Source organism: Tursiops truncatus, chromosome 2 (assembly GCF_011762595.2).
Source record: "Tursiops truncatus isolate mTurTru1 chromosome 2, mTurTru1.mat.Y, whole genome shotgun sequence".
Taxonomy (NCBI): Eukaryota; Metazoa; Chordata; class Mammalia; order Artiodactyla; family Delphinidae; genus Tursiops; species Tursiops truncatus.
In genome coordinates, this window is record NC_047035.1 from 101,469,546 (window position 1) to 101,494,052 (window position 24,507).

Consider the following 24,507-nt stretch of genomic DNA (forward strand, 5'->3'; position numbering starts at 1 on the left):
GCCTGAGTTTAGAATTGAAATTAGGTGTTAATTCCAAGTGTTGCTCATGTTTGCTTGACAAGTCGTTTAAACTTTCTAAGTTTCAGTTTCTTCATGGAGCTAGACATGCAGAATATTATACATGGGACAAAGTATGTGCTCACATATTGCAAGCTATTCTTGTTATTGGCATCATACCAGACTTAAGGCACAGGGGGACCAGAATAATCAGTGATTTTGGGGGGTTCTTGAAGACCTCTGTCAGAGAAACCATTGTTTTTGTTACCATTGTTACACTACCCAGGTTATTACATTTTATTTTTCTCATGATGTATTAATACATTATTGACAGGGGGATTTTTGCCGAAACTACATCTCCAGTCAAAAATATGTTAAAAAGTACAAGCAAAATAAGTACAAGCAAAATAAGTAATCTTAAAAGAAATAGCTAAATCACCTGCAGTCCCATCACTCTTAGCTGCACTCAAGTCTCTCATCCTTTAATATTTCTACATGCAAATGACATGAAAATGAAATTGGCCCAATAAGAAGTGACCTATTGTCTTGATTTTTTAAAAGCTGTATTAAGGTTAACTTCATAATTTTAGGAATATTTCCTTTAAATTGTGTTTTAAATAATAGTCATTCTAAAGATGCCCAAATCTTGCCTAATTGTGATTATTATTTAGTTACATAATTTTTATGTATTATGTTCAAGTTATGCTTATAAAGATTCTTTTTAGAAAAATGTTTAAGCAATAAGAGTAACAGTGCCTAAATGAGTTATTTATATAACTTTTAGTTATATAATCTCTGTGTTCATAAAAAATTATATAAATTGAATTTTAATGCATTAGCAAAGCTAGCTTTGTATCATTTGTCATTGGAACTTCAAAATGTTACATTTATATTTGACTTTGCATAACTGTGTAAAAGGTGTTTAATAATGTTAGGTGATTTTTTTTTTTAACAGGCTTGTAAAGAAATTTCATGTATACATATATGGAGAAAAATCACTAGTAAAGCTGATATATAGATGTAGCTTTTCTCCAGGTAAAGTGGTAATGTCCAGTTGGTGGGTTAAAATAAGAGAGGTTTTTTTTTTAAAAAAAAAATCCACGGTCTTTTATTTTTATATATAATGCTTTTAGTTTTAAATATATGATTGCCTGTGTACGCTTACCTTAAGCTGCATCGTGTATGTGATTACGAAGAATTAGAAATGTAATTTGGAAATTGAATCGATAATATTATTTTAAATAGCCACTGAGTGCTGCTATTTTGTTTTTCTCTGCCTATATTTATGCTGTTAAAAATACATTTGACCTGAACATGTGTATGTGTGTAATCTTTAGAACTTAGAAACTACTTTAAAAAATTTGCACATAATTTTTAAATCTTAATTTTTTTCTATTTAATGGATAGAGCAATTTGTAAGTATTCCAAAATAGAAATATTACGGAATTTTTTTTTTTTTTTTTGCGGTACGCGGGCCTTTCACTGTTGTGACCTCTCCCGTTGCGGAGCACAGGCTCCGGACGCGCAGGCTCAGCGGCCATGGCTTACGGGCCCAGCCGCTCCGCGGCACGTGGGATCCTCCCGGATCAGGGCACGAACCCGTGTCTCCTGCACCGGCAGGCGGACCCTCAACCACTGCGCCACCAGGGAAGCCCTGGAATATTTTTAAAATAACTATTTCTCTAATCAGATCATCTTTTATTGCCTCTGTGATTTACCAGTGCCTTCCTTGTTATCCTCTTTGGAGTATCAGAGAGCATGTTATAGATCTTTGTCATGGGCTTGTAACCTCCTCCAGATAGTGGCCAACTTTTGAAGTAGTGCAGATATTTGATGATGTAGAGGTATATTAGAGATGAAATTCCAGGTTGTCTAGGAATGGTGCCTCGGGTGAAGGAATGTAGACTGCGTAAATTCCACAGTGAGAAGAAAGTTGAGCCATTTGTTGTCATTGTGCTAAGCAAGAGTTCTGTAAGAGTTGGATAAAAATGAATATATGGTATCAATGGAATGCCACCGTACTAGTAGAAAATGTAATGAAGAAAGGGAGCATGTTTACAAGAGCAGCAAAGAGAATAAAGAGTGTAAGAATAATCTCAATAGGAGTATATTTAGCTTCTTTGAAGAAAATTATGTAGCTTTATAGAGAGTTACAATTATAATCAAACCAAACCCTCACTTTTTCTACAGGTTTATAAATATGATATTGGACAGCTATGTTCTTGGATGAAAGTATGTATATTATAGAGATATCAGGGCTTTGTTAGTGATGCTTAATGCCAATCCAGTCCAAATCTCAAGAATTTTTCTCTCCCCTTGATTTTATAATCCTGAAGAATAATTAGAAAAACCTGACTCTACTAAGTATCAAAATAGAATTATTCCAGTCTTTTCAACAAATAGTGTTGGGACAGTTATGGATCTACATGCTAAAAAGGTGAATTTAGACCTTTTATATCATGTCAGACACAGAAATCAACCAAATGGATCACAGACTTAAATGTAAGAGCTAAATTATATAACTTCTAGAAGAAACATACAAATTCTTAGTCACCTTTGGTTATGCAGAGATTTCTTTAAAAGCTCACCAAAAACATGATCCATTAAAGAAATAGCTGATTTGGGCTTCATCAAAATGAAAGACTTTTATGTTTCATAAGACACCATTAAGAAAATGAAAAGAATATATACTACTATATATACTACTATACATGCAGTAGAACAGCTATAATAAAAAAGAGATGGTAACAGTTAGTGGCGAAGATGTAGAGAAAATGGAGCCCCATTTTCCTGGTGGGAATGTAAAACTGAACAGTCACTTAGGAAAACAATTTGGCACTTCATTAAAATGCTAAACATAAATTTACCATAGTATTTAGAAATTACATTCCTAAGTATTTACCGAAGAAAAATGAAACATGTATGCCTGAAGTACGTGTATTTATTTGTAATAGCCAAAAGTGAGAAAAATTCAGATGTCCATCAACAGAAGAATGGATGAACAAACTGTGATGTATTCATATTATAGGATACTGCCCAGCAGTAAAAAAGAATGAACTATTGATACACACAACATGAATGAATCGCAAAATAAGTACACTCAGTGAAATAAGCCAGATATGAAAGGATATGTAATGTATTACTCCATTTATATTGAGCTCTTGAAAATACAGATCAGTCCATAATGACAGAAAGCATGTTAGTTGTTGTAGGGATGTAGGGATGGGGTTAGAGGGACAATGATTGACTGAAATAGGGCATGTGGGATCTTTTTAGGGTGTTGGAAATGTTCTAAAACTGGATTGAGATGATGTCTGTGCTCCATAAACACACTAAAATCAGTGAAATGTACACTTAAAGTGGGTGAAATTTTAAGCTCTCAATATTCTTATTATGGGAAAATTCTTCTCGCAAGATATTACTTGTAAACTGTTGTCTGATCTTTACATTGACAGGTGATAGCAATGAAGAGAGAAGAATGTTTAAAAAAAGACATTTTAGCTCTAGATTTGTGGAAAATATAGCAAGAGAAGAAATGGAGCATAACTTTTCTTTTTTGTTGTTGTTTAACCATCTTGACCATTTTAAAGTATGCAGTTCAGTAGTTTTAAGAATATTCACGTTGTTGTGAAACAGATCTCCAGAACTTTTTCTTCTTGCAATCTGAAACTCCATACGCATTAAACAACTCCCTTTTCCTTCCGCCTCACAGCTCTGGTAACCACCATTCCACTTTCTCTAGGACTTTGACTACTTTAGATGCCTCACATAAGTGAAATCATACAGTGTTATTTTGTGACTGGGTTATTTCACTGAGCAGGGCCAGATTCTATTTATAATCTTATCTAATGCCATAAGTAACAACTCTAGGTGATGTAAATATTAAGGAAACACATTGCACCAAATATAGTATGTACCATCTTCTAGATGAGTGAGCACTTTCCGAACTTGGAATACTTTAGAAAAGAACACGTACAAAAAAATTACAGATTTTGTAGCACAAAACTGAAAAGCTCCTGTGTTTTTCTTAAAAGAATACCATATTACGTAAATTAAAAAACCTTGAAGAAAACTTACAGAGAGTGTGGTGTCTTCATTTTAGATATCAAAGGGTTGATATCTTATAGAATGTGAATATCTTACATAAGATCTTAAATCAGTACTTTTAGATATTACAGTATTAATATCTTTATATAAGATCATACAAATTCTTCTGGAAACTACTAAAAGTTTGTAAAGAACAAACAAAAATCATAAGAGGAAACAAATGTGCAAATTAAGAGAGTAAGTACTGTTTTCACTTTGCATAGTGAGCTCTGGTTTTAAAAACTTTGATTTGACAGATGAATTTTACTTTTGTAATGAATTTCAGTCTTCAAAGTCAAAATAAAAATTTTGTCTTTAAGTTAGCTGACAGGCATATGCTCTTTATTTTTTTAATTGAAGTATAGTTGATTTACAACGTTGTGTTAATTTCTGCAAAGTGATTCAGTTATATATATATATATATATATACATTCTTTTTTTGTATTCAGTTAAACATATATATACAAAGTGATTCAGTTATACATATATATATATATATATATATATATATACATCCTTTTTTTTATTTTTTGTATTCTCTTCCATTGTGGTTTATCATAGGATACTGAATATGGTTCCTTGTGCTGTATAGTAGGACCTTGTTGTTTATCCCATATGCCCTTTAAATGTTTTTTCTTTTTGTTTCCAGGAAATATTGATGAAGATGTTGTGGTGATAGAAGCTTCCTCCACTCCCCAGATCACTGCCAATGAAGAAATTAATGTTACCTCAACTGACAGTGAAGTGGAGATAGTAACAGTTGGGGAAAGCTATCGGTAAGATTTTAATTCCTGGTTGTATATTTGAAGTTTTAGATGTAAATGTTTAGACCCATTTGTGCTGCAGATATTTGCATTTTTTTACTTTTTTTTTCTTTACCTAGTTTTAGTGTGTGTATACCAACCAGATTAGTGGTTGTCAAACCAGACTGTGTTAGACTCATCTGGGAAGATGATAAAATATATATTGTTGCCTGGATCATAGCCCAGACCAGCTGAACCAGAATCTTAGGAATCAGTATTTTTTTAAGCACCCCAAGTATACAGTGAGTGTTGAGTCATTGCTCTAGATAAACATCAGTTTTACTTGGTGTTTTATAAAATTGAATTTGTTTTATGATTCAGAAAGTTCACAAACTCCTCTGAAATTTAGATGTGAATAGTACATAAGTATTGGGAATGATATTGGCATCTCATTAATACCAGTGATGTTTATGCTATTATGGTAGGACAACTTAGTATAAAACATAGTTTTTGGATTTTTTTGTCCTTCACTCAGTAATTTTATATAAGCCCTGTAGTAAAAAATGAATGATATATCCTCATTTGTTTTGATAAATAACTGGAAATGACATTGCCCATTTGAGAATCACTTTGACAGAAAAAAAAAAAGAGAGAGAGAGACCCTAACACAATTCATTTTGTGCTTTAGATGATTACAAATACTGGTAAAGGAAGCAGTGAAGTACTCCTCTCTTTCGTCTGATACACCAAACTGTGGATGAATCTTAATTTTTGTGTTGGAATGAATTTAGAAATGCATTTGCTTATTGTATTTTAATTTGTTATTGATTTAAGAAAAAAGCATTCTTATTTTGGAAGCATGTTACAATCATACCTAGAATGTGCTTCTTTACTTGCCACTTTCCCATTGGAGTACTACTTCTAATGGCATGGAAGAGAGCACTCTATAATATATCCCTGTTTAAGTTTTAAATGATTTTCCCAGACTCTGAGGAAAATTGATACTCCACAGTACGTGCCACAGTTATTCTGTGACTGTCCATAGTGGTTGGTACAACGCTGACTCAGTTTTTATGAGCGATAACGATTGTTGAAACTAAGGACCTGTTTTTTCGTGGAACTGGAGAGCTTTCTTTTCATGTAGACGCTTAAATGTTCAAGCAGATGCGTTTACATAGTGATAGTGCTCTTGAAAAAGACACACAGTGCTCATTAGCCATATTTATTTTCCTTATGGTTACCTAGAATATTAACTTTGTCACTTTAGCTGGCTCTTGGCCCTTCCTGTTCAAGAGAGAATGTATCTGTGTTTCAGATCCCTTTGTGTCAAGATTTGACAGTTGCCACTAATTATAGGGGCGACTAAGGCCTCTGTGAAACTGTTCCTCACACATCAAGTTTTTTGCTGGTACTTTACTCAGCATTATATTTGGAGTTAGGACATCCTGTGAAGGTTTCACAGAAGTGCTGCATAGTGGACGTGGAAGTTTCTGCAGCTGTTAACAGCTTCTAAGAAATAATAGACTACTCAGTCTCTCATCAAATACTCTTGGTTTCTCAAGAATTTTAAATGGTGATCATTCTTATCTAAAACCATTTCAGCTTGAAATATTTGTTTACCTTCATGCCTTAATCTATACAATTCTTGCTGGAATACACGGTCTTTTTTTTAAAACTCTCTCAGGATTTAACCTCTGTACTCCTGTTACTTGAAAACTTAATTTTAGAATTTGAACTTCTTTCTAAACTTTTAGGCTCTGTAATTGCTGAGGCCATTGTCAGCTCAGTTTGAACTTGGGAGTTCTCTTCTGAGTGGTCAAGCTTATACGATGACTGCATGTTAGTGCATCTGGCTCACTCTTTCCATACATAGTGACAATAAGCTTATAGGCAGTTTTACTTTCAGTTTGGGCAGGAGAAAAAACCAACTTCGTAAGCCCCATCTTTCTAAAACATATTTATCTTTTTCTCCTTGAAGCCTGAGGACTGCATATTCTACATACTATCCCTCTGTACCCTTAGTCCAGATCATTACAGTGAATCCTTTAAGAATTTTTTAAAATAAAATATATGCTGTAAGTAATTTAGTACAATACACATAATTAAAAGATGATAAAAGCATTCGGCGTTGAGGGTTTGTGATTATATGCCTTTAAAGCCTAAAGCAGCTCAAACGATGATGTTTCTTATAGTAAACTAGCTACAACTATCCGTACCTCTCCTGATGGCAAGAACTCTCTCCGGTGCTTTGAATCTCTTTTAGACAGTCCCAGAAACTTAGCTTGGTTTGGGACTCCCAAAGCCATGCTTTGCAGATCCAATCTAAACTAAACATAGAAGATCATGTGAATGTTAAATGTTTAGGGTGTTGATATTTTTGTTATTATACCTATGGTGAATAATTTTAGGTATTAACATAAAATGTAAATAATTGATTATAACCCAGGTGAATATTCAAAGTAAACATAGAAAAGGGAGCAGCATTCTTGAAACAGAATCCTGTATTTTACACCAGTGATTGGTCTAACATATCATTTTTCATTTTCTGAGGTCAGTTGATTGGTGAACATTTGTTGAACATTTAATTCAGCAGATGTTTATTGAGTGCTAGACATTATGCTAGTCAGAATTTTAAATTCTATTATGATTATTCCTCTGGAGAATTCTTTTTATTTTAATTTATTTTATTTATTTATTTTTGGCTGCGTTGGGTCTTCATTGCTGTACACGGGCTTTCTCTAGTTGCGGCGAGCGGGGGCTACTCTTCATTGCGGTGCGCAGGCTTCTCATTGCGGTGGCTTCTCTTGTTGCGGGCTTCAGTAGTTGTGGTGCATGGGCTTCAGTAGTTGTGGCGCACGGGCTTAGTTGCTCTTCGGCATGTGGGATCTTCCCAGACCAGGGCTTGAACCCTTGTCCCCTGCATTGGCAGGCAGATACTTAACCACTGCGCCACCAGGGAAGCCCCTCTGGAGAATTCTTGAATGAAGAATTTCACAACTTAGTTTGTAAGAAAGGCTTATGATTTCTTAGGTAACTAAAAATTTTGTTATTTAAGGTCTCGTTCAACCCTTGGACACAATAGATCTCACTGGAGCCAAGGTTCAAGTTCTCATACAAGTCGGCCACAGGAGCCACGGAACCGCAGTAGGATTTCTACTGTTATACAGCCCTTGAGGCAGAATGCGGCAGAAGTTGTGGACCTTACTGTTGATGAAGATGGTAAGTTGGAGTACTAGCAGTGTAGAATTATGAATAAGATTTGCTAAAATGAAGTATCTTTTTTTTTTTTTTTTAAATGAAGTATCTTAATATGCTAGAAACTTCTATTGCTGCTTGATGGTAATATATATTAAATTACAGGGAAGTTGCCAGGTATCCTAATGTTATTTTTCAATTAATATAATAACCTCAGTTTGTAAGTTGTGTCTAAAAATTCTCTCTGATTATTACTTCATTGCTTGGTAGTTATTTTCTTAGAAAAAAATTATTTTTACAAGAGGTAGTTTGATCTATCCTCAGACTTATGTGTTATTGATACTTTCATTTATAATATTGTTATCATACTTTAACTTTGCTATGAAAAATAGAAACAGCACTTTAAAAATACAGAACAGGAAAGCAATATAACTGAGTTTAAGTGGTTAATACTGGTTATTTGAAATGTTCAGTTTTCTTTTAAAAGTTGTGTTATCCTTCAGTGTAATAATATGGTTACCTTACGTGCTGCTCAGCTTTAGTGTTTTGTTTTGGCTTACAGCTGCACCCAAGTAACTGAGGAAATAAAGGTAGAGTTGGAAAACAGAGGTTAGGGAAAGTGGTAGCAAGTATGAATATATGAAGACATATGTGAATTTTCCCTCATAGTGACAATGGTCTTCAGATAGTAATAGTTACATCTTAGAAGGAAATGGTCAATCATAATTTCCTTAAGGAGACAGTAAGCCATATATGAATTTGTTAATTTTGGCAGTTAGCTATAAATTGGAAAAGATACATTAGCTAGGTAGGAAGAGTTAGGGGCCTTGTGCAATCAGCTCTCATATCGGCTGTTTGCAGTTTGGATGATCATAACTTTCAGAGTAGCAGTACTTTGGAATTAAGATGTTTATTAAAGGCTAATTTATTCCCATTGTCTACATTTCATTTAACAATGTCTTGGTTTTTATTTTTTTTATGATTTTTTTTTTTGCGGTATGCGGGCCTCTCACTGTTGTGGCCTCTCCCGTTGCGGAGCACAGGCTCCAGACGCGCAGGCTTAGCGGCCCTGGCTCAACGGGCCCAGCCGCTCCGCGGCATGTGGGATCTTCCCAGACCAGGGCACGAACCCGCGTCCCCTGCATCGGCAGACGGACTCTCAACCACTGCGCCACCAGGGAAGCCCTCGGTTTTTATTTTGAAGCACCATAAATTATCTGTAAGGCAGTGGTTAATACAATAGGGATTAATTAAAGATTACTCAATTAAATATTAATGGCTCTTTTGGAAACTTTTTGTGTGTTGTCCCATGTGACACCTGCCATCCAGTAAAGTAACAAAAGGTGACAGAGTAGCCTTTTAACCCACTAGAATTTAGTTCAAACAGAATACTTTTACTTTTAGGTTAAAAGTATTCCAGTGATCAGCAGATGCCCCCTTCTCCCTACTGGTTTCTTTTAGTGGAAGGCTTCTATCTTATTAAAAATAAATTCAAAACTTAAGTTTATCAGTTAGACCAGTGGTTCTTACCTACTGGCCATTTTGTGCCCCTAGAGACATTTGGCAATATCTACAGACACTTTTGGTTCTCACAGTTGGGGGAGAGTGCTATTAACATCTAATGGGTAGAGGCTGGGGTTGCTGCTAAACATCCTACAGTGCAAAGGACAGTCCACCCCGACCCCCCTCCGCCTCCAACAAAGAATTATTCAGCCACTGTCAATACCAATAAGACTGAGAAACTGAGATAAACTATTTGCAAATCAACAGAGGTTCCTCCCTCCCCCTTTTACGTTTAGGCAAATATATTTCTTTAAGCATCTGAAGTACAGGGTCCCATATAGACTAACAGGTACTATTTGTGTTTCAGGAATCAGCGGACCTCACTTCATTGTATAGAATAGTTGTCCTCTCATTGTATATCACATTTAAAGAGTGATAATTCAGGTCTAATTATTGTGACTATGCTTTGCACAGATTTATTCCCATTATTCTTAATTTTTAAACAATCATTTAACAATTAGGGTCTAAAGTATAACTCATTCATAAGTTAAGGTCTGCCTGAAATTTCTTTTAATTTCTACTATAAAAACTTCAATTTTTATTAGAAAGTACTGATGAATATTAATATTGGCAAAAAATTTGGGGGAAAAACATACAAAAAGGCATGTAAGAAATTAAAATGGTTATTAAAAATCATAGCTAATGTTTATTGAATGACTACTGCTTGTAAAGCATCATATAAAGTGCTTTATATGTGTGATCTCTGTTCATCCTAACAACAGTTCTATGAAGAAAATTCTGTACTTTCCTAGTTCTACAGGTGGGGAAATAGAGAGTGGTTAAGTAATTTATCCTAGATCATACTGTCAGTGATGAAATCAGAATTGCTATCCAAGCTGTGTGACTCTAGAATCCATAATGTAACCAGAAAGTACAATTTGTATACTGTTCTAACAGCCTGTGACAATGTGTATGGACATAGCAGAGGGACTTTTACTTTGCCTCTTTTCTTTGTGATCAGAAAACTTACATGGTCATTACCCAAAAAAACTATATTAGTCCTTTGAATTATTAGAATATACATATATGTGTTGGGTTTTTAAAAATGCAATAACATGTCATTTTAATGTTGAAGTTTAACTTTATGAAAACTTTTTTTAACTGTATATTGTACTTATTAGAGGATTCATATTTTGTTTTAATAATTATCATAAAAATGTTAGCTTTTATTAAAATATAACCCATTACCTAATTTGCTTTGAAATGCTAATAAACATTTTCTATATTGTAGAACCTACTGTAGTACCAACCACTTCCACGAGAATGGAATCACAAACCACAAGCGCTTCCATTAACAATTCAAATCCATCTACCTCTGAGCAGCCCTCTGATACTGCTTCAGCTGTCACTAGTAGCCAACCCTCCGCAGTGTCAGAGACTTCACCTATGCTTGCAAGCAATAGTATGAGTGGTACTTCTACAGGAGGTATGTAAAAAAAGAAAAAGAAAAGACAAGAAGAGCGGGGAGGGGACTCTTTGTTAGAAAAAGGATTGTTGTTTTTAAGATTTTAGCTGTGTTAGCAAGAGTGTATTCTTAGAATAAGCATCATATGTGAACAAAGTGGTCTTTATTAGAATTAGACTACGACTTCATATTTGAGTCTGTGTGCTATGTTACTGGAGTGTTATAGCTCAACTGAAAGAGATGGGGGAGATTTGAATGGCTGACACCAAAAATACAAGCAACAAAAGAAAAACATAAATAAACAGGACTTGATCAAATTTAAAATTTTTGTACATCAAAGGAAATTATAAGAAAGTGAAAAGATAGCCTACAGAATGGGAGAAAAATATTTAAAAATCATATATTGGATAAGGGTCTAGTATCTAGAATATATAAAGAACTTGCACAACTCAACAATAAAAAGAAAAGCAGCCCAGTTTTAAAATGGGCAAAGAATTTACATAGGCATTTTTCCAAAGAAGAAGGTCATTTGTACAAATGACCAAGAAGCACATGAAAACGTTATTAGGGAAAAGCAAATCAAAACCAGAATGAAATTCCACTTTACTCTCACCAGGATATCTATAATTAAACAAAACAAAAACAAAGAACAGGAAATCAGAAGATAAGCAGGGTTAACAAGGATATAGAGAAATTGGAACCTTTATTTATTTTTCTTTTTATAAATTTATTTATTTTATTTATTTTTGGCTGCGTTGGGTCTTCATTGCTGCAGGCGGGCTTTCTCTAGTTGCGGCAAGCAGGGGCTACTCTTCGTTGCTGTGCACGGGCTTCTCAGTGCGGTAGCTTCTCTCATTGCAGAGCACGGGCTCTAGGTACGCGGGCTTCAGTAATTGTGGCACGTGTCAGTAGTTGTGGCTTGCGGGCTCTAGAGCGCAGGCTCAGTAGTTGTGGTGCACGGGCTCATTTGCTCTGCAGCATGTGGGATCTTCCTGGACCAGGGCTCAAACCCATGTCCCCCGCACTGGCAGGTGGATTCTTAACCGCTGAGCCACCAGGGAAGCCCCTGGAACCTTTATTAATATCTGGTGGGAATGTAAAATGGTGCAGCCACTGTAGAAAACACTTTGACAGTTCCTCAAAAAGTGAAACATAGAGTTAGCAGCATATGGCCCACAAGTCCACTCCTAGATCCGTATCCAAAAGAATTGAAAATAGGAATGGGAGTTTTAAAAATTCTGATGATGTCATTTTCCCAATATTTTGTGTTGTTGTTTATTCTTTTGGTGTCACATCTAAGAAACCATTGCTTAACCAAAGTTCTCAAAGATTTACTCCTCTGTTTTCTTTTAAGAGTTTTATAGTTTTAACTCTTATCTCAGATTAACTGGGTCTTAAAGTAGTCTTTTTTCCGCTCTTGAATGACGGCACAGAGATAGGAACTTGCTGTTTAGTAACAGAGACATCATAGACCCTATAGCTTGTAGATTGACTATATTACCAATAATATCACCATTAATAACAAAACCACCATATATTTTCTATCTTTTTTTGGCTTTTAATAATATATTTAATTCCTATAATATCCCTGTAACTTACCTTGAGCAGATTGGAAAACTGCTTGTGTCTGGTTTAGATCTCCCTTCCCTGGAAACTTGAGGCAAAGGAGACTTGAGGCAAACTTGAGGAAACAAGGAGATTTCTCAGGGGTGTCTTTGAAAAAAAAAAATGTAGGCAGAAGTGAAACGGGCTTTTATTTCGTTTATTGAGTGCACTGTCTTTCCTGGTAGCTTTATGTACCCTATGCTTATCTAGATGTTATGTGAAACAGTCCCAACTTTATTTCAAGACAGTCTCAAAGCTTTTATTTATGTACTTATTTTTTAACACGCTTGTTTAGTTAGGATTCACATTTAATCTATTAGGTAGTAACGTCACTGCCTGAATGGCCTTCTCATGATATTCTATCTTTTAATGACCACCCTTGGGATAGACTTGCTCATGTTGTATTTCTCTAGACTAGGAGAACCTTGTTCCAGGCCAGATTGTTCCTCTATATGAATCTGATAGAAGCACATACAGATATTCAGATTACATTAGGGGCGTTCAATTCTGCTGGCTTTATTTCCTTCCAAGACTGTAGAACATCATTCACCTGTTTTCTTCACATCCTGTCATTACTTTGCACCTTCTTGTATATTTCCAACCTTGAATCACTTGAGCCATGTAGCTTCTCTCTTATCCAGGTTCCTAAATGGGACTGATAAAAATCATAGAACCATGCAGATTGATGCCTCATCAATTTATGGTATCTAATCTTGGGCTTTTGGTAATAAGTTGTCATAGTGTGATAAATCCCAATCGGTTCTCTTTCCTTCCCCTCAGTGTCTATTCCAAAATTCTCTTATTCTTCTTAAGACTCTGATTTCCGGGGGTAGGGGGGATAAAAAAAATAAATGAAGGTTCTCAAGCATGAATACTTGTAACTTCCAGTCCCTTTAATAAAAACTTTTGTGTATTTATACCTATCCATATCTCCTAACTCCTGGTCTCTTAACTCCTTCTTATAGTTTCCAGTCTCTTTATCTATGCTCCACCTCCTGTCCTTTCTTGTGTCCTTGACCTTGCTTTATCAGTTATCTTCCCTGTGTCTTCAGCATCTTTGTTGGTTCCATCCCCTTCATACACGCACGTGTACATTTGTGTTAAGTCTATGTATACCTAAGTGGATCTTCTTCACCTTAAACTCCTTCATTTAACTTTAACTCTGACTCCTTTCAGAACAAACAAACATGATGTTTAAAAATCTGGCAGTAATTTTCTTCTCATCTTATTTCCTTCCAGGACTCTATTTTCATCCCTTCTTTCACTCGTCCATCTCATAACTGTAGGTGTTTTCACCTACCACCAGTATGCCGATGACTCACCGTATTGCTTCCAGAACACTCTCCTTGTTTTAAACTTTCATATCCAACCGCCTCTCCTCTGGACCATTCTGCAGTCACCTCAAACTCAACATGCCCCAATCAGCTTATCATCTGTCTGACTTCTCAATGTTCTTAGCTTTATGCGTATATGCTATCTTATATATTCATTTATTCAGCAAGTATTTATTGATTGCATACTATGTATCAGGCACTGTTCTAGACACCGGGAACACAACATAAACAGAGCTAACAATTGTAGTGGATAATAATAGCTAACATCTGTTGAACTCATAATATTGGTCAATAATTTATTTATATTAACTCTGATTTTTGTAATAACCTATGAGGCAGATTCTATTATTATTTTCATTTTACAGGTAAAGTAACTTGTCTAAGGTTATATGATAGTGGAGCAAGAATTCAAACCTACAAAGTCTGACTTGGATCTTGTAATCTTCCTTTATGCCAGGATTTCTCAACCTTGGCACTATTGTCTTTGGGCTGGACAGTTCTTGTGTGTGTGGGGGGGGCGGGGGCTTGTCCTGTGCATTGCAGGATATTAGCAGCATTATTATTATATTTTTAGTTAATCTTTATTAGAGTATAGATGCTTTAATGTTGTGTTAGTTTCTGCTGTACAGCAAAGTGAACCAGCTATATGTACACATATATCCCCTCTTTCTTGGATTTCCTTCCCATTTAGGTCACCACAGAGCATTGAGTAGAATTCCCTGTGCTGTACAGTAGGTTCTCATTAGTTAACTCTTTTATACATAGTAGTGTATATATGTCAATCCCAATCTCCCAATTCATCCCACCCCCCTTCCCCCCCACCCCGGCCCGCGTAGCCATAGCAGCATTCTTGGCTTCTCCCTACTAATAACCAGTAGCACTACTTCCCCTCCAGCTGTGACACCAAAAGTATCCCCAGGTGTTGCCAGATATTCCCTGGGGGGCAGTGTTGCTCTATACTGTACCTAGAACCTAGTGCTTCTGTTATAATACTGGTTGATTTCTGTTTTAAATTTTCTCCGTACTTGATGATGAGCTCCTTGAGGACCAAAGATCAAGTCTTTCTCTTTTTCAGCACTAAGCTGCAACCATGCAGGCATGCCTCTTTTCCCTGTGCGGTTAGCTTAAATTTAGCAAGTGCTTATTGAACCACCTACATTGTGCAGGCATGTTTCTAGTTTCTAGAGATAAAACAACAAAGGCAGACAATATCCATTCGTTATTTTAAAGGCCAGGACTTTCATTTTTCAGTATCTTTGTAGATCCTTAACCATGTCATTATTACGTATAAGACTTGCCAAATAAATGAATAAATGCATGAGTACATCTCAGTAATCCTCCTAGAATTACAATAAAAGTATTTTAACCAGCTTGGTGTCACTGGGCTGTGGAGTTAATTCTTCTGGTGTAGATTTTCGATTATCTATTTTTAGTGGCCACTCAGCAGCCTAATTTTAATAAAAAAGGCAGTGTTTTATTTACTCAATCAGATGTCTTTGTATTTCACCTCTACTCTGTGGCAATTTTCTTTGGTCAGTAACTCTTGAACAAGAGGAGATTCAGTTGTCTTTACTTTGGATTGCTACCTTGTTTGAGCAACAAAGAGCTTCTGAACTGTAGGAAAATAGACATTAATTTAATTGGAAGCCAAAACTGTACCATAAGAAGTAGAGCTATAAGGTCAGTCCTCTTTTAGGGGCCATACTGTTAATCATATAACCCCTTAAATATGTGTTCAGCCTTAAGGATATTAAAGTCATTGTGCTTCCTCTTCACTCACTCTGAGTTTTGTATGTGAAATAATTGAAGACCAAGAGGGCAGATCGTTTCCAAACAGGTTAAGTGTCATATCTGTTACTTCAGTCATGGCCCTAGCGGTCCCTAGATCTCTTGCTCTGGTTACAGACTCATCTCCTGAGTCTTAGAGTTACACATAATCCTCAAATAATTGGGTTTGTAAAATTAACGTGTCATAGTTGGCAGGAATCATGAAGGTCATTTAGTCCATCCACTGAATGGATTTAGTGTCCCAAAGGTTTTCGATTTTCTTTTCTGAAGTAACACACAATAAATGACATTTACTTGTGTAACACTTTGACGTGGGGGCTGAGATATAACCCTGAAAATGTTGTAGGAAGTAAAGTTCCTATAATAATGATATTGTTGTAAATCTTACAGCCTTTGGGAAATAGCTACTTAATGTTTGATTCAGCATAGCGAAGATAGGCTGCTGATCATGGTCAGTTCCAGGTATGCCAGTTGTGACTCTGTCCAGGTTACTCAAGAAATTTGGAATGCAAATGAATGAAAGTGATTTAATTATAGAACTGACTTTGAATCTGCTGTCACTTATGTTTTAAAAGTGAACAGCTTTTTGACTTTCATTGTTTTTTGATACAAATTATTTGTAATATTTAACCTCTCAACTGATGATAACAAGGTAGTACTAATTCCAGGAGGCTATTAGAGATTAGTAAGAATTTGTAATTTTTTTCCATCCAAGTTTACAGACTCCTGAATTCTAGTTCTGAGGTTAAGAACCTTTACAAAAGGGTTCAGGAAATTAGCCCAAGTAGGCCAGAGTAGGAACTTGGGGTGGGGGGAACCAATATACATAGATTTAGAATAGAGATACTGCCTAACAGGGTTTAGATCACAGACTTTGCCCGTAAGAGAATCAGCAAAAGCAGGATAGGACATGTATGGGAGGGCAGACCCAGGAGAATTACAGGGAGGTGTACTGCAGTCAGACCCATCAGTCAGAGCCTGAAGCATCCCTACCCGGATTCATTTATGTGAGTCTATAAATTCCCTTTATTGTTTAAGCCAGTTTCGGTTGGATTTTTGTATTATTTGTAGAGAACCAGAAGATTCCTAATTTTGGTACATTGGCCCAGAAGAGAATAGCTGTGTACTGTGAGCCAAATAGGAGCAGGGTATCCCTGGTATTGGTTACTCTAGAAAAAAGGCTAGAACAGTGGTACTCCAGAATCCTAAGGATTCTGAAGAGATGCCTCATGAGTCACGTGGGGGTGGGGGAAGGGAAGGACAGGGATTTGGGTTTTCCACTCTTCTAATTTTTATTTTTAAGTAAAAAAATTTATCTCCATTTTTATCTGTTTTATCTAATTTCCACATAACATGTAGTTTGAGGAAGGGGTGCTTTTTTTTAGAGGAGTTTGAAACACTAGGATAAACCTTCTGGGGACACTTTCTGCTGTTCTTTTGGCATGGAAGAACATACCTTCAAAATAACTCTGGGCATGTGACAGGGCATAATCAGGACTCAGATATTTCATACCTAGAGGATTATTATCTTTTCTAACAACAACCATGCAAGGCAATTATTGCTACATTTAATAGGTGAGAAAGGGGTTAAATAACTTTCCTAAGGTCACATTGCTCCAGATTAGACAGGCTCAGGATTAGAACTCAGGCCCATCTGACTCCATGTTTTTTCCCACTGTTCCACCTTGAGTCACTAGATCATTATAAGAGACCTTTAATTTTCAACATAGTAGAGTCTTATTTCTTATGTTCTATTGGGTCTGAGTTTAGAGACCAGAAGAAGGGAAAAGACATTGGAAGTTAGTGAGACTTAGCCAGATATGCTCTGAGTTGGGTGGTTATGTCTTTTTTTTTTAAAAAATAAATTTATTTATTTATTTTTGGCTGTGTTGGGTATTCATTGCTGCGCATGGGCTTTCTCGAGTTGCAGCGAGCGGGGGCTACTCTTCGTTGCGGTGCGCGGGCTTCTCAGTGCGGTGGCTTCTCTTGTTGCGGAGCATGGGCTCTAAGCACCCGGGCTTCAGTAGTTGTGGCATGCGGGCTCAGTAGTTGTGGCTCGCGGGCTCTAGAGCGCAGGCTCAGTAGTTGTGGCTCACGGGATTAGTTGCTCCGCGGCGTGTGGGATCTTCCCGGACCAGGGCTCAAACCCATGTCCCCTGCATTGGCAGACAGATTCTCAACCACTGTGCCACCAGGGAAGCCCGTGTAGTTATGTCTTAAGAGGATAAGATTTTAAGAAGTACATAGTAGTCTTCATTATATAGGAATGATTTACAGTATTGGAGGCTCATGGAGCTCAGGAGAACCTTAGCTTTGTTGCATATAATGGAAAGACTCCTATGTTATTTTAGAGTTTTTAAAATACAATTTAGGGCTTCCCTGGTGGCACAGTGGTTGAGAGTCCGCCTGCCGATGCAGGGGACACGGGTTCGTGCCCCGGTCCGGGAAGATCCCACATGCCGCGGAGCGGCTGGGCCCGTGAGCCATGGCCGCTGAGCCTGCACGTCCAGAGCCTGTGCTCCGCAATGGGGGAGGCCACAACAGTGAGAGGCCCGCATACTGCAAAAAAAAAAAACAAAAAAAACCCTAATAATTTATAATGACCTAGGAAAAGGTGATCTATTGCCATATTTAAACATCATGGTAAATATAAGCCTCCTAAAGCTTGCCTGAAAATCCCAGTGAAGATCACTGCCTGAAATTACAGGATATGCGTGTTAAGAATGTGACTGTATCACATTATTATTTACAGATATTTGAATTCAGTAATCACTTCTTAATTATTTACTTATTTATACACATTTATACACATATATGAAGTATACACTTTCTTTTACACAATGATATTTGATCATTTGGTTCTATGCATTTTTTCGTTTCAAGATGACTCAAGGAGAACTGCACCTAGTGCTATAACGGAAACTGGCCCTCCTGCGATGCCAAGGTTACCTTCCTGCTGTCCCCAGCACTCGCCATGTGGAGGGTCGTCTCAGAGTCACCATGCGTTAGGACATCCACATGCAAGTTGCTTTCAGCAGCATGGCCACCATTTTCAGCATCATCACCACCACCATCATACTCCCCACCCAGCTGTCCCAGTGTCTCCCTCCTTTGGTGATCCTACTTGCCCTGTGGAAAGACCTCCACAAGTACAGGCACCTTGTGGAGCAAATAGTAGTTCTGGTACCAGCTACCATGACCAGGTATGTGGAATTTGATGAGTTCATCTTGAGTTTTTAAAATTGTGGTTCCTTCAGGAGAAAAAAACAAACCCTAATGATAAATTTTATATGCTAAATAAGTCATTCTTGTTGCCCCTGCAAGAGTGGCCTAATTTAATGATGTGTGATTTTTTTAAATTAAGTATTTAAGATTTTCTCATGTAAATTATTGCAACTAATTGAGGGGGCCAGGGATGTAGAAAATTGGATGTGATACTAATTTTTATTCTGGAATGTTTTTAGGTGTTTTTAGTTAAATGTAGGTGGATCTAAACTTTTGGGATTTTATTTCAAACAAAGTGTTGAAACTGCAGTGTCAACCTAATTCATGAGAAATTCGGGAATTCTCCCAATTTTTTCCTCCTCTACCCTACCTCCTATTCTGGAGCCTGCCTATAATCTCCACTCATCTAGAAATAAACAGCCGTCTCAGATGCAGACCTGTGACATAGTTTCTCAGGAGCAGATGAGGTTTTTAGTTTGTGGGAAATTGAAATGTCAGCAAAAATTATAAGAAATTTTTTGCTAATTAAGTAAATTAGTTGATGTTATTAGTGAGTGCTTGATACGTCAAATAATATTAAATTAATATTGGTGGCCACATGGAGTAAATAAAGTGAGGTGTTATGTGCTATTTTAACTTTTGCTCCATTGTCTCTGTGTATAATCGTGACATAAACCTTGGTGGTGCATGCTTTAAAAATCAAAACATGTAATTTAAAACTGTAAGTGACACGTGCTAAAAAATGTGCCAGAAAAAAGTCAAAAAGAAATTCAGAGCAGCTCCTTTACTGTACCCTCTGACCTTTCCTAAAGTACTTGCTTCATCTTTTAAATTTTCGCTGGTTATCTCTTCTGGTTCTGACAAATTAAAAGTAATTAAGAAAGTGGGGTGTTCCCTTAAGAAGAAAAAACTAGCTGCTGATACCAAAAGGAAATTTGAAAGGGTTTAGTAAGAAATATTATTAAAGAGATTTTAGATGATGTTTTGGTTCTGATAACAGTTCTAAGTATTAACATCTATGGATTGTCTAGACCTGTTCTACCTCTTGGGAATGAGGAAGCAACCTGAGTGAGTTAATTAGAGGAAGAATCTCTTTTGTGTAAAATATAGATGTAACCTACTCACCTATATCTAAGTAGAGGTATTTGGACTGTACACAAAGCTTGAGAAGAATCAGCAGGATCAGGCATTCAGTGGTTATAATGGGTATGAAGGTAAACAAAGAATGAGGTTTTGGAAATATGAACGCTTTGAGATTGATGTAGCTATTTGTAGGACTCTGAAATTAGCCACATGCTCATGAGGTAGCCTCGTATAGTCTCTGTTTGAGATCTGTGTGGACACAGCAAGAAGTTGAGGAGAGGCAGACTGATCTGAGGGTTTATAATTGTGTGGATGTCTTATGATTGAGTGTCAGACTGTAGATAGGCAGAGAAAGATTGGGGAGGATTAGGCTTGACGAGAGGAGTTGCAGTAATCACTTGACTCTGTACTACTCCTTTTGATGTAGCTTTCTCTTTTGAGAGAATAGTTTACTTAGTGCTATGCACTAGTTACGAGCTGTGTAAAGTAATATTTGCCATTTCTGTGCCATTTTGCTTACCCTCCCTTTTCCTTCTATAATAATAATTGAATGAACTGTTGGAATTGTGAGGAAGAGGGTTCTCTGTGTTGATTTTTCCCCTTTTCTTTTTATTCTCTACTTTTAACTTTACCCTCGGTTCCTTCTAGGAGGACCTTCACCCTACTTAACTCACTCTCTGGGAGTGTTCTTAATCACTGACTGGAGAAGAAGATAGGAAATTTGCTCACCTTCATAGTATGTTGATATTCCAGTCCATTTGCCAAATTTTAGCCTAAATAGGAAAATACGGAAAGGATTTGAACCATAAGTAATAATTCACAGTCTTAAAATATTACTCTTAAACTTTATTTATTCAAATTGGGAGCATATATTGTATTTGCCAACTTAAAAGAAAGAGCCCAGACGTTTACTTAATTGATTGTAGACACATAATATAGAAGAGGAAAGTAGCTCTTTCTTTTCACCTTCCTACAGCTTCTCCTGTACCATCCTCCTCCTTCCCTTTTAGTATCCAGAGTTTCTCATGTTTCTGTTATCCTCTGAGCTGGGAGGCCATTGAAAGTACAAAGACAACTCTGTCTCTAAAAAAATAATAATAATAAAATAAAATAAATTTTTAAAAAGTACAAAGACCACTATGGTTCCTCACTGGACTGGGTGACCTGGGCCTCTAATAAATGCATTACCCTAGCTTTCCTCACCTCTAGCCCCTCAGCTTTCAGTATTGAACAATTCCTGCATGTGATTCCATATATAACATCTTTATTTCCTTTAATCATATTTTAAAAATTACAGCTGTACTGAACACTAAGCAAAGACTTGTATTTAAAATACTTAAGAATATAAAGAAGCAATTCTGTTTCTGTAATCTGCTCTAGAGTAGAAGGTAAAGTGTTTTACTAAGCACTTTTCAAAGTGCTCAGGGGAAAAAACTTAATTACTTTTGAGTAGAGATGGAATCTAGACTCTTTGATTTTCCAACTTGGTAAATGGGCCTTCCCTAAAATTATATTCCTAATAAAAGTAATCATGGTTTTAATCTTTTTTTTTTTTTTAAGAGAAAAAAGTTATGAGGAAAAGCTAGCTAATGGTTTAGCTTGAATAATCTTAGGCCCTTTGTTATCTTGGATAATGTTTGCACTATTAAGAGTTTCAGTTGAATGCTTGCTGTGTACAGTTTAAAAACGGAACAAATTTTTACCTGGAGCCTTAAATGTTTTCAGTGGTATGATTATATGTTTTGTAAAGGAGTCCTAAATTACCAATCAGAATTTTGGGGTAAAGGAGGATATGGAAGTATGATTTAAAACTTTCTTTCTCTCTTAAAATCTAGATAATGGAAGAGAAACAGATCTTAAAATAATATATTAATTAACTTTTGTTCATCTTACAGCATGATCTCATGCTTGATTATTTAAAATTGATTATAGATTTTAAGTGTATAAGCACTACAATTTTTACAGTCCAAGATGCACACAGTATCTTCTTGGTGCTCAGTAGGTCTTCACACTCAAAATTTTTAGCGGTTTTAAATTCATAGATTCTATTTTTCTAGATTGCATTAGGAGTACTTTTATAATATAACATGAAACAATGTTTTGACCAAATTTTAGAAAGATAAAACATAGTTCCTCTTTATACAGCAGGCATTGCCAGTAGACCTGAGCAGCAGTGGTATCAGAAGTCATGGAAGTGGTGGTTTTCATGGAGCATCTGCCTTTGACCCCTGCTGTCCTGTTTCCTCTTCCCGAGCTGCAATCTTTGGCCACCAGGCTGCTGCTGCTGCCGCCCCGAGCCAGCCATTATCAGTAGATGGTTACGGATCCAGCGTGGTTGCACAGCCCCAGCCCCAGCCCCCTCCACAAGCCTCGCTGTCATCTTGCCGACATTACATGCCGCCTCCTTGTAAGTATGAATTTAACAGGCAAAGAGCTTAGAGGCACATAGATGAAGCATCGTCCTCTCCTCATGAAATAACCTTTCAGTAATACTAGTTTATAAATTTTTAGTACCTCCTTGGCCTACGAGTGGAGTGTATTTTTCCTATTTCATTTACCTCACGTACCCAAAACAGTCTTCTAAGGCAAAAAGGGCAGATGTTGTTGTAAAAGGTCTGGGAAAATAATAAAAAGTATATTTTGTCTGTTTGACATACTAACATTTACGTTTTAATTAATATCTATGAACTCGTACATTGAATGGCACCTTAGATTCCTATAAAAGGAAATTTTAAGGAATTAGATTTATCCTTTAGGAGTAAAAGGAAATTTGTAAGTTTAGTAGTCATTTCTACACATAGGAAAGTAAACTTTGATTAATAATTCTGAAGCTTAACTGAGGCACAAGAGAAAATTCCTTGACAGAAAGCTTTGCCAGTTGCAGAAAGGTTTCTGTACTCATTTGATGCAAGCAATTAAAATAGAATCAGACATGGCTTTTCTAAAGAAATTGAAATCTATGAGATACCATAAGAAATGAGAAATACCGTTAGGCTGTGTAACATATATTTATTGCTCTGTTAAATCATAGGTTAATAATCAGATGGAAGCTTATTAAGTACTTTGATTTAAAAGAAACACTGAAAATTCATGCCAGGGGTAAACCAGAAAGTTGGCAAGGAAATTTGCTTTTGTTTTGATTACATACAAGGGATAATTTTCAATTATATATCTTCTTAGATCTCTTCTTCCAGTCCTATAATTTTTAAAATCTGGGTCCTGCAGACACAGCTGGAGTCAACCCAGAATTTGTACAATGAAATCTGGTGATATATCGCTTTTCAAGAATGCAACTTCAAAGTATAAGGTAGAAAAAAGGTTTTGAAACGAGTTAGTTTTTGCAAAGCATTGACCAGTGGGCAAATTCTGTGTGTGAACACTGGTATGATATACAGGCTGTTCTGTAATACTTGCTGATATTCATCTTTAATTGATTATCTTTTATTGAGAACTCAAAATGTGTGGTTTTCTCCCCCTCCCCTTTAAAAATAATATACTGAAGCAACTTATAAGTGTATCCATTCATCTTTCATGTCCTAGTAAAAAATGTTTTAGACTTAAACTGGTTTTACTTTTATCATAAAAGTAACTGGTGTACATCCTAAGAAATTCAAACTGCAGAATGATATAAAACGAGAAGTTAAAAGCCCTCTCCTTTCTTCCCACTAATGCTAATATACCTCAGAGGTACCAACTGTTTATAGTTTATTATAAAACGTTTTGGAAATTTTCTTTCTCCACACATTATTATGACATATCTCTCCTTTTTTAAAAAAATGGGATTATATCAAACATAGTATTTGCCTCTTGCTTTTTCATTTGTGGTTTTTTTAAAATTCAACAATACGTCTTAGATTTTTTTTCATATTAGAATATAAAAATCTAGCTCATTTTTTTAATACCTCATAATATTCCATTGTATATTAAATTAGTCCTCTGTTGATGGACACTTAAATTGTTTGTAGTTTGTTAGTCTATCTGTAGGGTAACTTCCTGGGAGTGAGATTGCTGGGTTAAAGTGACATGCTGAACTTTAAAGAAGCAAGATCAAGAACGTTTTTTGTTTGTTTGTTTTTAGTGGCAAGAACACATAAAATAGAGAAGAAGGGAAATGGTCTGTGGGAAGGCAGAATATGTCACCTTTATACAGTTTTGTTTAGATAAACAGTGTATTATAATGATGGCTGAATTTTTCACCACACACAAAAACTGGCAACTATGTGAGGTGATGGATATGTTAATTAAACATCGTGGTAATCATTTCATGTGGTATACATGTGTCAAATTATATTATACACTTTGAATATATTGTTATATTTGTTAATTATACATCAGTAAGGTTGAAAAAAATAAAATGAAGAGTTAAATAAACTGATTCATTCCAAAACAAGACTTTAAAATTCTGTTATATTTGTGAATATTCTTTCTTGTATAATGATTATAGAAGTAGAAAACCTTGACATGAAACTGGGAAAAATGCTCT

The 24,507-nt window shown here is 36.0% G+C and overlaps 1 protein-coding gene across 10 annotated transcripts in view; it reads left to right on the plus strand.

The window, feature by feature from the left end:
• The window catches only part of RNF111 (ring finger protein 111), a 111,143-nt gene that overhangs the window by 71,975 nt on the left and 14,661 nt on the right, over nt 1-24,507 (plus strand). For 8 of the 10 annotated variants that reach the window (XM_033851743.2, XM_019947240.3, XM_019947257.3 and 5 more), the window contains 5 exons: nt 4,733-4,859; nt 7,882-8,045; nt 10,816-11,010; nt 18,600-18,919; nt 22,170-22,431. In XM_033851743.2, the coding sequence (XP_033707634.1) occupies nt 4,733-4,859; nt 7,882-8,045; nt 10,816-11,010; nt 18,600-18,919; nt 22,170-22,431 (1,068 nt within the window). The remainder of the gene's footprint in view (nt 1-4,732; nt 4,860-7,881; nt 8,046-10,815; nt 11,011-18,599; nt 18,920-22,169; nt 22,432-24,507) is intronic. The other 2 variants (XM_019947252.3, XM_019947281.3) reach the window with 1 other exon arrangement.